Source organism: Aphis gossypii, chromosome 2 (genome assembly GCF_020184175.1).
Source record: "Aphis gossypii isolate Hap1 chromosome 2, ASM2018417v2, whole genome shotgun sequence".
Lineage (NCBI taxonomy): Eukaryota > Metazoa > Arthropoda > Insecta > Hemiptera > Aphididae > Aphis > Aphis gossypii.
The window spans coordinates 36,219,221-36,231,019 of record NC_065531.1 but is presented as its reverse complement, the minus strand read 5'-3'; the positions used below and the strand labels follow the sequence as shown (position 1 = coordinate 36,231,019).

The window sequence follows — 11,799 nt, the reverse complement described above, 5'->3', positions numbered from 1 at the left end:
TTAATGTAAATTATTTAGTAGATAATTTATTTGAAAATGTTGACGTACCTACTTAATTCAAAATTCAAACATGTTATTTTTTTAGTTTTATAAATGTTTATACTTTTGTCTAAATAATAGGATAATATTCCTTAAAAATTGTTGAAGGAGAAAATAAATGTAATATTGGATAATAATATATATATTCATTAAGTACTTGAACCATTTATAATAAAAATTAGAAAATGTTGAAAAATTAATATTAAAATGTCAAAGTTATACATTTCAATAATTAGCTATTAATAATATTACTGTCATTCGAATTTTGATTTTGATAAGTGCAGAACACAGAAACATTTTCCACTAGTTGTCATTAGAAAGACAGAAGTTTTATCTTCACAAGACATTCCTTAAGGCTTAATAGTAGTACCTACAAATAATCTCAATTTTTTTTTTTGAAAAGTACTAAATTTTAAAATTTTAAACACCAGAATTTGAATAACTGCATGATTAAAATCGAAAAAAAATAGTGAACACGCTTTGTGAACCACTTTGTATATTAAATATAAATATTTAAAACTGATGCACCATATCCGTGATGTTTATATAGGTAGGTGATGTAATTTACAGTAAGTTAATAAAGTAATTATAAATTGTATTCATTTTTTTATGTTGTGTTCTAATTAGTAATGAGTAATGACCCCAATTACACATGAAAAGAATATTTCCAAATACGTTATTAATTTTTAAAATAATCACCTTATTTCTCTGCGCGTGGTACCTACATAATATTTGTATCACTTCACTTAGAATTAATATGACGTAAGTATAGTTGAATAAAACTAGTATTATTTATTGACTTCATTATACCACTCTTGTCGACTGATTTACTTTGTATCTAATTGTAATTCAATTTGAATATAATAAATATACCAAAATTACACACCTACTACCTATATTATAATTTACATTTTGCCCAAACTTATTGCAAGCGACTGCAGGGTTGGAAACTAGCTGTCGTGACATTTTAATACTGTTCACATATTATTTACTACCTATACTTGGACGCATTTTGTATGTTGTTTGATTTCCTACTTAGCCTTAAGAATAAATTATAAATACGTTAATAGTGTATTACGAGCGTTTTCAGTAGCATTAACATAAATACAACATGATAATTACAGTATTAAAATATGTCAGCTCATTCTATAATACTAAAATAATTATTAAATATAGGTATACATGCACGGCTACACAACATGTTGACATGTATGTTTATGAAGTCGAACATAACGTGATCTAAAACTAGACTAATAAAGTGCATACTTTATTTTATTAGTGATGTAGGTATAATCATAATATCCCACTATCTACACAGAATACTATAATATGTGTATATTTAATAGAATAAATAATCGGTGATCGACAACCACGATACCAAATATTTTGATAGAGTGTATATATTATTTGACATTACTTACAAAAAAAAAAAAAATAATAATAATAAATAAATAGAAAAGTCTCTCTACCTGCTGAGTAGTTCAATAGTATTGTATGAGTAAATGTCAAAGTATAAATCGTAATTGATTAAATGACACTGCAGTACATCTGTAAAGGATGCACGAAGTTTAAATTCAATGATAAATCATTATACATAGTTATTTGTATATAAATATGAAAAACGATACATAATAAGCCATGAGTAAGTATGTAAAAGTAAAATATAAAATTTATTTAGAAATACGGGACTACAGGAGACGTTGTGTCTTAATTTTAAGAATAGGTATCTCATATTTTAACATATTATTTATTTTATATTGATTAAAATATTGGAAGGTTAAACTAATTGGTCTCAAAAAACAAAATGCATATTATGGTAATATTATATTATTTCATTTTGCTATTATTAATTTATAAATTAAGAAATTATCAGAATTTATTACCCATGAACACGATTTAAGACAGGTATTTAAGATCTTAAATTGTACCCATGGCCCATGGAACCATATCTAAATGTCTAATAACCAAAGGTGTGCGTATTGCTATTCTTATAATAATATATTAAATATATATATATAATTCTATACATTATAATAAATTAAAAATAGGTATATATTGAAACAATATTTTTTAAATATTTTGATATTTAAATATTTAATGTTTACCTATTTAATAATTTGAAAATACTTATCTAAATATAAATATTTTTATTATTTTTTGAAAGCTTTTTAAAATAATAAATAATATAGTTTTTTCTTTTCAAAAGAATTTGATTTAATTTAACTAATTTAACTTTTAAAGGCTTTTAACTATGTTGTTTACAGTGTCTACACTTGTATTATATTATATATACATATTTATATGTCTATACCGAATATTGTATCTAATGGTTGGCAACGCTTTTTGATTTTCGAACTGTTATCAGTAGTCGGCTCCTTATCATTTTTGGACAACTGCTGATCTGAAAGAGTTTCAAACCATGTTACTGGTATAGTGTCCCAATCGTCGGTTTATCCATCGTCGTCGTCTTCTAAAAAAATTATCACTATATGAGTAAATAAACAAATACTGTAAATGATAACACAACGAAGTAACTTACTATTTTTCATAATTACTATAATTATTTTTAATTTACACTATATTTTACCGCTAAACTTTAAAACGTTCTATTTAACTATAAAAAATAATGACATTTATCTTTTGAAAAGTCGCGATTTATGTTTTTGATCGATTTTTAAAAATGAAAAACAAATTTGACTTAGACTTTAATGTACTCTGTAGGCTTTGCCTGCATAAAGGGCCTGAACTACGTTCAATTTTTGATTGCGATTTTTCTTACCGCATCGAGTCATGTGTGGGAATAGTAGTAAGTAAATATAGTATAGCACTATAAACTATTTGCAATAAAATAAATTTAATTAATTAAATATTCTCAATCATAGATACAGCAATGTGATCTGGGGCCAGCCCATATGTGCGTTAATTGTCTGAGTAGTTTAGAGAATTGGGAAGAATTCAAACAAAAATGTATCTCTTCAAATGAATGTATTCAAAATTGCATCAAGCAGTTGGAAGAAGAGAAATTAAATATGACTGTAGATAATTCTATTAAGCATGAAGATCAATTAGAAATAAATGAACAAGAAAATAATCATGATAGTATGTTAAATAATGAATTTAACAATCAAGACTCTGATAATGATTCATCAAAATCTAAGTCATCCATTTCACCAATAGTAATGCGGTTGCTGCCAATTATTATTTCATGGTTTTCATAATGATTAATTTTTTCAGACACGGAAAGTCTACTCAAGAGCTGTTAAAAAAGAAGTAAAAGCTTTTGAAGTGGCAAATACTAAAACATCTAATAAGAAAAAACGTTACGAGTGTGGAATGTGTTCTATAGATTTCACTGAAAAAGAAACATTATACAACCACTTAATAGATTCCCATAAATTAGAAGAGAATAATACCCCACACTATTGTTTAATTTGCAATAAAGGATATTGTAATTATACAATTTATCAAAATCATTTGACTGCTGAACAAGATATTCATGGATCCATTCAAATACAGGTATAGATAACTTAAAATATGTATATATATGTTTATTAGAAAGTTAGGTAAAATTTATGAAGTTTTATTAGATAAAAAAAATGAACAATCTTATTTATAGATTGTAGCCCTAATGTCAAAATGTATAAAATATATTACTTAAAAATGTAAATGTATGTACCATGTTGTCAGGATAAAGTCAAAGACTGTACAATTGGCTGTGGACTATGTACTTGTAAATTTAGTCGGTCGACCAGCCTTTACCGTCATCTCAGAAACCATGCATTGAAAAAAGACCTTATGCCTCATTTGTGTTCATTTTGTCAAGTGGGATTTCTCGATACGTACAGCCTTTACTTGCACGCATCGACTGAACATCACGCAGCATCTGTCATTGTTAACGAATCAAAAAAAGTATTTATTATTTTAATTTTCCAAAACCTTGTGCGTTTTCTTAAGCGTCCGATTTTAACATTTAATCGATGCGTTTCGTTTAGGAATGTTCCGACGCGTCGACCACTGTCAGACAAGAGGAGGAATTGTGCGGCAAAACCATGGACAACGACACTGTTGGTGACGAGTACAAGGATAACAAGTACGCGATCACCACCAAACGTAAAATTAAAAAGCTCAAGACGCTCGAGGACAAGCGAGCAAAGTATCGCGAGCACTACAGGCGGTTCCAGTCGAAGACGTACGCGTGCGAATTCTGCGACGTGGCCTATTCCCGGTTCTGCGACCTGTTCAATCACGACCGTACCGCCCACGACGACATGCCCAAAGAGTTCAGCTGCCCCACGTGCGGCAAACTGTTCCTGACGGACAGCCGGCTGCAGATCCACCAGAACGCGTTCCACGCGGAGAAGGCGTTCAGCTGCGACGTGTGCAACGTGCGGTGCAAGTCCAAGCACACGTTGCGCACGCACATGCGCAAGCACAGCGGCGTGTTCGCGTGCTCGCACTGCGGCCTGACGACGGCCAGCAACGCGGCACTGGTGTCCCACATGCGCATACACACCGGCGAGAAGCCGTTCGTGTGCGACCTGTGCGGCAACTCGTACGCGTCCAAACTGGGGCTCACGTCGCACAAGCGCACCCACCAGCAAGAGGCGCTGTTCAAGTGCAACGTGTGCGGTTACACCGGTTCCAGCCACAGTTCCATATACATACACAGGCAGACGCACAACTCGGACAAGCCGTTCGTGTGCGACGTGTGCGGCAAGACGTTCAAGATCAAGGTGCGGCTGGTCGACCACCAGAAGATCCACTTCGCGTCCAAGGACTACGTGTGCGAGGTGTGCAACAAGGCTTTCCTGGCTCGGTACCAGCTGGTCCAGCACTCGCGAACCCACTCGGGCGAAAAACCGTTCCAGTGCCATCTGTGCGCCAAGGCGTTCGCTCGGCGAGACGGGCTGTCCGAGCACATCAGGACGCACACCGGCGAGAAACGGTACACGTGCACCGAGTGCTTGAGGACGTTTTCGTTCTACAAGAGCATGAAGAATCACAAGTGTTCGGCGGCCACTGTCGGCGACGGCGGCGGTGATGGTGGTGACGACCATGTCAACGGCAACGCTGATGTGGCGGGTAACGTTGTCTGCAGCGGAGTAGAGACCGCGACGGATCCGTTGCCGTCCGCCTCTTTGCGATTAACCGCCGAAGACAGCGCATCCTTAGACCCGTCTTATCGATCTGATGTTGGAGCCAACGGTAGCAGCGGTGTACCATCGTTTCCCGACGGTTGTGGTTTACCCACCAGTTGGACGCCCAGTTAAAAACTGCTCAGAGTGGACTTGTAAATTATGAGTCTGTGTAAGACTACTGCGATGACAATAAATCGTGTCTAGCTGCGTTTTGCCTTGGCCGTGTGTGCAAACATTCCGAGTTAACATTAGTATTATTTTTTTCATTATTCACTCATTAGGTGCTTGTATTACACATAAGCAACATTCATTCTTCCTACCAAACTTGGACTATTATTGTTACTATTATAAGAAGTGTTTATAGTATGACATAAACCTAATATTTATAAAATAATATTACTTGCTGACTGCATTCAAATTACTAAAGAATTATGTCAATAGTAGTAATACTTCAATATTCAAATTGTGTGGTACTGAATATTAGATGAAACTCCAATTCAATTTTATTATGAAGAGTTAATATTTTTTTGATACATAGATTTAAATATATTTTATACATATGTATTATTTCTGCCTATATTTATGGCCATAGTTTTATATGATGTTAGTTTTATATAATATTTAATATTTATCATCTACTCTAGTGACTAGTAGTGACACATTTAACAGATGAATCTTTGTCTATGAGGGTAGTGTACTGTTCTGCAGTTTTCACATGGGCTACCAAATTATGTAAACATAATCATTGATATTAATGTTACTATAATAATGATATTATTCATATTCATGTGTACCTATGTTAGATTAGATGTGTAATTTATAAATAAAAATATCAAATTCAATTAACTTTTTAATGTTTTGTTAATAATTTATAATGATCTTGATCCATTAAGTGTTACTAAATGCTCTTCAATTCAACTTTATACTTGATAATATATTTATTTAATATCTTTTTTGGTGTATCTATCCTAGTTTTTTAGTGACGGAGAATTTAGGTATGTTTATTTTGCAAATTAATTTTTAAAAAAACATTTACATATATTATGTTTAGGTATGTATTATTTAATGTAAAATAAATAAATGTGATAAAATGGGTGATTTCAAAATATGGATAATTGAAAAAGCCATTTTTATCACCACCGTTCATGGTGGAGAACTATTGATCACAAACTCGTAAGTACTAAAAAAATAATCCCGCTCAATAGTTTTAGAAGCCTATCCACAACACAAATCACAATCGATATCTGAAAAATTGGCCAAGCCCAAGGGTTATTCCCAATCATCGACATTTTAAGTTATAATTATATTAAATATATTTTATTAATATTAAAAAATAAAAATAATTGTTCGTATACTATTTTTATTATTGCAGGTACAACAAAAATGATTGCGTAGTCTCATGAGTTAGGTCGAGTAACGAGTTCAATCATTGTAAACATGACAAATGTTTTTTTTTTTTGTCATGATTGTAAATGACATAAATTTTTACCAGTAAATGGTAATCACTGATAACTGTCAAGTGATAACGAATTGTCAAAAGTAGGTATTCATTATTATTATTAAAAAATAAATTAAATTTTTTAAAAAGTTAATGTTTTCGTCGTTTTCGAAAAAATCAGTAAAAACATATTTAGGTATAATAGAATTCCAATACTCAGGGAGTAACTGATGCGACTGTAGCGCAATCTGCATGCGACTTTTTTCGGTTCGGACTTTTTAGTTTTCCAGTTTTCACTGTTCTTAAGTGTTAAAATGTTTTCGCTTTTTCAGTTAAGTTAAACTGCATTAATGGAGTTTGGTCTCCTACTATTCTTATTCTAGTCTTCGTGACTTTAAATTTAATGAATTACACCGTTTATTACAACCATTATTCGTCATTTTCGTTTCAGTTAAAAATTACAAAAACAAAGATCACACCGTAAGAATAACCACGTAATAGTGTAAGTACTCGTCTACTTACAAAGTGTTTCTTCTCTCTTATTAGTTAATTTCCCGTGTTTGACGGTCGCAGTGGTATTACACTCAAAAGTTGTTTCGGCGTCGTACTTAGGTAACGAGCAATTATTATTATTACCTATGAACACCATTTCTCAGACATGGCCATGAAGAGGACCATTGATTTTCATCTGAACGATCAACGGAAAAAAGCCAATCTATATAGAGCGATCAAAAACGATGTAAACAACCCATTAGTTATCGTAATTAGAATATTTTAATATTATTTTTAATCTGTCTATTGTGTTTATTAGTGTTTAATATGTTTTACCTATTCTTTTTAACAAATAATTTTACTGTTCAAAAATGTTTTTGTTGTAAAATAGTTGCAATGAAATGCAATTGTTATACCAATACAATAATATTTTTAACAGATAATTTTATTAAGATAAAAAAAATGCTAGGTACCTAAATATTATTCAAATTTTGCTTTCTAAAGCAGTACATTTATAATATTCAAATATAATTAAAAAATATGATCAATATATATTATGTACCAACCTATATCAGCAAAAATATGAATAATTCATAATGTAAATAAGATTTCTAACTAAAATTAAAATGTAAAATATCTTTTGAATTGTACCTACATATTTCAATTGCATTGTGTTTAGTTGGGTAATGACTCTAGTACCGATGAGGAGTCAATGAGCTTATCGCCTGCTGACTTATTTCCTCTCAGTCATTATGCCAATGACCCTGAACAATTAATTCATCAATTGTTTTCTGTTGTACGTGGTAAACGTCTCGCTCGACTTATTCCACCAGAACTTAAGGTATGGTATTACTTAAATAACTTTTATAATATTGAAAGTTTTATACAACTTAGTTCTTCTTAGGATATGACATTTGAAGAACTAAAAGCAGATTGTTTAATTCAGTTATTGTGCATGTCAAAGAAGCGAGTGTTGGCTACATTGGAAGGTAAACTATTTAATATGCATTTAACTTCTATACTGACGTTTAACACATTTAGCATGTTATTACAATTTTGATAATTTTAGTAAATATTAATTTATATATATATATATAAATGAAAGGTTGTTCAAAGATAAGCGCTATTGATAGTCTATATAAGGTTTTTACGAGAAAAAAAATTGGAAATGTGAAAAATAATGATTTTTGTATGAACTTGTGGCTATATGTCAATAATATAATGTTTGCTGAATAAGTTATAAAATATAAAAAATGTATGGGCTAACAACATTAGCTGTATCAGCTATAGTAATACATAATATTAATAATTCAAGATTAAGTGAAAAAATAGTATATTCTAATTAATAACATAAAGTATAAAATTAAATAATATGTAAGGTAAACTTAGTGTGTAAGTAAGTAAGCGTTGTTATCTAATAAGAATATGTCTTGTGTGGCAGGATTATGCCATAAGCACTGAACTCTTTCAATGTTTTGAGTCTTGAATGAACATTTTTGAATTAGGCTTTTTATTTAAGAATTTTCTGTTCCTCGTGAATCATGGGAATTTAAAATTTATTAAATTGAATTTTTTCCAAAACCTAAATCTTATTAAAACATAACAGGTAATATAAAATTCATTGTTTTGATTTTTTTGTATATTATATATAATTTAAATGATATTTATTATATAATATAATATTTATTTTAGGCAAAGAAATGAATTCTTCATCAGACTCTGATGACTCTGTTGATGGTAATAAGAAACCAAATAAATTAGAAACAGAAAAAAAAGATGAAATTGGCCAAAAAAGACATCATAAAGAAAAACGAACAAAATTATCAAAAAAGAAAAAAAATGAAACAGATAGTGAGACTGAACTAGAGAAATCAAAAGAAAAAGAAGGAAAAACATTGTTAGAGATTTTAGAATTAGAAATGAAAGCAAAGGCTATACGTGCCTTACTTGGTCCTAATCAAAATGATAACAATACACAAATTGAAGAAGCTATTAAAAATGAAATAATTGGAGAAAAAATCGAAGAAAAAAACAATGACAACAAGAGTTGGAATGAACGTTATGAACAAAGAGAAGATGTTAAAGATGTAGTTAAAACTAGCAAGTTGTGTACAAATATGAGACGTCGTATGCTTCTACATCAACAAAAAGTAAAATAAATCTTGACTAATTAACAATAATTTATCAATAATAATAAAAATTATAACATTTGAAAATTGTGTATATGTAATTTTAATTAGGTAAATAACTTTTTTTTTATATAGATGTTGGCAGATAGGGCAAAATTGAAAGCTGCCGAAACTGAAAAGATTAAATCTGAAGAAACAATAAAATCAAAATTGGAAGAAAAATTACAAAATGTTTATTTCAAAAATGATGGAGAACAATCAAATGTTAATACACAAGAAAAAAATTCTGATATAACCGATAAAGAGTCATTAGAAGATTATAAAACTATTAAAAATACTGATGTTAAATTGAAAGAGACAAATAATTTACAAGAGGTTGATACAACTAAAATAAACAGAGACAATCCTAATAGTTCAAATGCACATACAAACACAAATAACACCCAAGAATCAACTGATGATGACTCACAAAAAAGTACAGATTTTGAAAAAGTATTAAGTGAATATACACAGAAAAATTCAGATTTAGAGTTAACTATCAATGAGTATTCTAAAAAAAACAATGATTTGGAAGATGAAATAAATAAATGTTCTAAGAGAAATGATGACATGGAAAATGCTATGAATAAATGTGCACAGAAAAATTCTGATATTGAATTGGCTATTGATAATTACTCAGTGGATTACAATGGCGTTGATAATGGTATTGTTAAACAAAATGAAACAAATAATGAAGAGGAAACTGATATTGATAAAGATAATGAAAAAAGTACTGACTTTGATTCAATGATCAACCAAAATGCAAAAAAGAATGTAGATCTTAATGCGATAGTTAAAGAATATGCAAAAAGGAATTCTGATATAATGACATTGATTGGTGAATATTCTCAAAATAATATTGATATTCAATCAGTTATTGGTGAATATGCTAAAGGAAATCTCAAATTAGAAACAATAATTGATGAATATTCACATAGAAATGCTAAAATCAAAACTATGGTTAATGAATATTCAGTAAACAATAGTAATGTAGAAAAAATCATTGATCGAAACAACCGAAAACAATCATTAATTGATAATTATTATATGGAATCAGCTATTGGAAAAGCTGTGGATGCAGATGATACAAAACAAATAAATAAAATTGCCGATGTTATTTGTGAATCCACTAGCTCAGATAATGTTGAAACTAATATTGAATCAAATCACAAATTAGTGGTCGAAGCGGCCAATGAAGAAGTTGAAAAAGACTAAAAAAGATTAGGTTTTCTGTTTTGAAAAGTTGAAATTATTTTAAAACAAAATAAGTATTCATTTAACATAAACTATAAATTGATTTAAGTGTAAAAATAATATTTATTTGATTTAATAATATAAAAAGAAAAGTTACAATTGGTATCTCAGATGAATGCTTATACATTTTAGAAAAATTGATCATTCTCTAGTATACCTTAAAACATGAAAATAATAAAATTATTTGTCCATTCAATATGTTTAAATATAAAAAATAAAAAAAAAAAACAAAAACAAACAAACAAAAAAAAAAATTAATAACAGTAGTTTTATATTCTGTTTCAATATGTAATCAAATATTTAAATAATATTAAGTTAAGAGTTCTTAATATAATATTATTATGTAGGTATTGTAATGTTTTATATTCAAATTCTTAATACCTTTATCAAGAATACAGTTTGCTGACTTTTTTTATATTTATTGCTGAATTAGTATTTTATAGTATTATTAATCAAATAATTGGAATTAATCCAGCTCATATTAAAATATTAAATATATAGCAATAAATACAATAATTAATAGGTACCTAGACTTTTATAATTAATTAATAATAATCATTAATCTAAACTATAAAGCACAATTTGTTGCTTAAATTACTGTGATGTTTAAAATTGTATTAATATTGATAAAATATTTATTATTCACTTAAATATAATAATTTAGTATTTGAACCTACCTTAAGTATACTCTCAAAACACCTTTTGATATTAATTTGACTAACTAATATTTTAGTATGTCCATTAATCTATTTTTTTATATTAATTATTGAATATTTATAATTCTTAATTCTATAATTATAAAAATAATTACTATTCACTGTAAATAACAATATTGTGTTTTAAAAATATTTACTAGTTTTTTTTTCAAACCAATAATCACAACTAGAATATAATATCATATATAATCAATACATGCTCATTAAATAAATAAATATCCATAATCCGTACATATAAGCATTTAGAATTTTTAGTTGTTTAACTTTTAAGTTTTTTTTTATTAAGCTTGTCGCTCATCTCAAATTCCAGTATTATAAATCCATGAAGTAATAGTGATTTTAGTTTTTGATTTGCTTTTTTTTTTTTAATAAAAGCAAATCATCTAATATGTTGTACTGTTAAATTTTATTTTTCTTAGACCTATCCTAATGTTCTTCCAATTTTTTACCATTAATTCAATCTTTAGTTTTATTTTAATTATCAATTGTTATTAGTGTTTGAAAAAAATACTAAGGCCATTAAATTGCTAATAGTTCTATCAATTAAATAACTT

The 11,799-nt window shown here is 28.8% G+C and overlaps 2 protein-coding genes across 5 annotated transcripts; both read left to right on the top strand.

Annotated features, from left to right (window-relative positions):
• The first annotated feature begins 2,551 nt into the window (after nt 1-2,551).
• Nucleotides 2,552-6,031, top strand: LOC114127005 (zinc finger protein 471-like). The gene is made up of 5 exons (XM_027991083.2): nt 2,552-2,845; nt 2,922-3,215; nt 3,274-3,555; nt 3,727-3,948; nt 4,032-6,031. Exons 1-5 carry the CDS (start codon nt 2,720-2,722, stop codon nt 5,307-5,309), a joined length of 2,202 nt encoding a protein of 733 aa, XP_027846884.2. The 5' UTR covers nt 2,552-2,719; the 3' UTR covers nt 5,310-6,031.
• A 691-nt stretch (nt 6,032-6,722) lies between these two features.
• On the top strand, nt 6,723-11,632 carry LOC114127020 (repetitive organellar protein). Of its 4 annotated transcripts, none has more exons than XM_050200631.1 (7): nt 6,723-6,946; nt 7,067-7,095; nt 7,162-7,375; nt 7,787-7,948; nt 8,012-8,096; nt 8,800-9,257; nt 9,372-11,632. In XM_050200631.1, exons 3-7 carry the CDS (start codon nt 7,274-7,276, stop codon nt 10,488-10,490), a joined length of 1,926 nt encoding a protein of 641 aa, XP_050056588.1. In that variant the 5' UTR covers nt 6,723-6,946; nt 7,067-7,095; nt 7,162-7,273; the 3' UTR covers nt 10,491-11,632. The 4 variants fall into 4 exon arrangements, with proteins under 4 accessions (XP_050056588.1, XP_050056587.1, XP_050056589.1 ...); XM_050200630.1 differs by having other exon boundaries at nt 7,067-7,117; nt 7,189-7,375; XM_050200632.1 differs by lacking the exon at nt 7,162-7,375 and having other exon boundaries at nt 7,067-7,117.
• Nucleotides 11,633-11,799: the final 167 nt, after the last annotated feature.

What these genes read in the sequence shown, in the direction of transcription:
- LOC114127020 (XM_050200631.1), top strand. Translation starts at nt 7,274, where the DNA reads ATGGCCATGAAGAGGACCATTGATTTTCATCTGAACGATCAACGGAAA. An exon ending in TTATTCCACCAGAACTTAAG is followed by an intron (nt 7,949 to 8,011) that starts GTATGGTATTAC and finishes AGTTCTTCTTAG; the next exon opens with GATATGACATTTGAAGAACT. An exon ending in TGCTTCTACATCAACAAAAA is followed by an intron (nt 9,258 to 9,371) that starts GTAAAATAAATC and finishes TTTTTTATATAG; the next exon opens with ATGTTGGCAGATAGGGCAAA.
- LOC114127005 (XM_027991083.2), top strand. Translation starts at nt 2,720, where the DNA reads ATGAAAAACAAATTTGACTTAGACTTTAATGTACTCTGTAGGCTTTGC. An exon ending in AGTCATCCATTTCACCAATA is followed by an intron (nt 3,216 to 3,273) that starts GTAATGCGGTTG and finishes TAATTTTTTCAG; the next exon opens with ACACGGAAAGTCTACTCAAG. An exon ending in ATGGATCCATTCAAATACAG is followed by an intron (nt 3,556 to 3,726) that starts GTATAGATAACT and finishes CCATGTTGTCAG; the next exon opens with GATAAAGTCAAAGACTGTAC.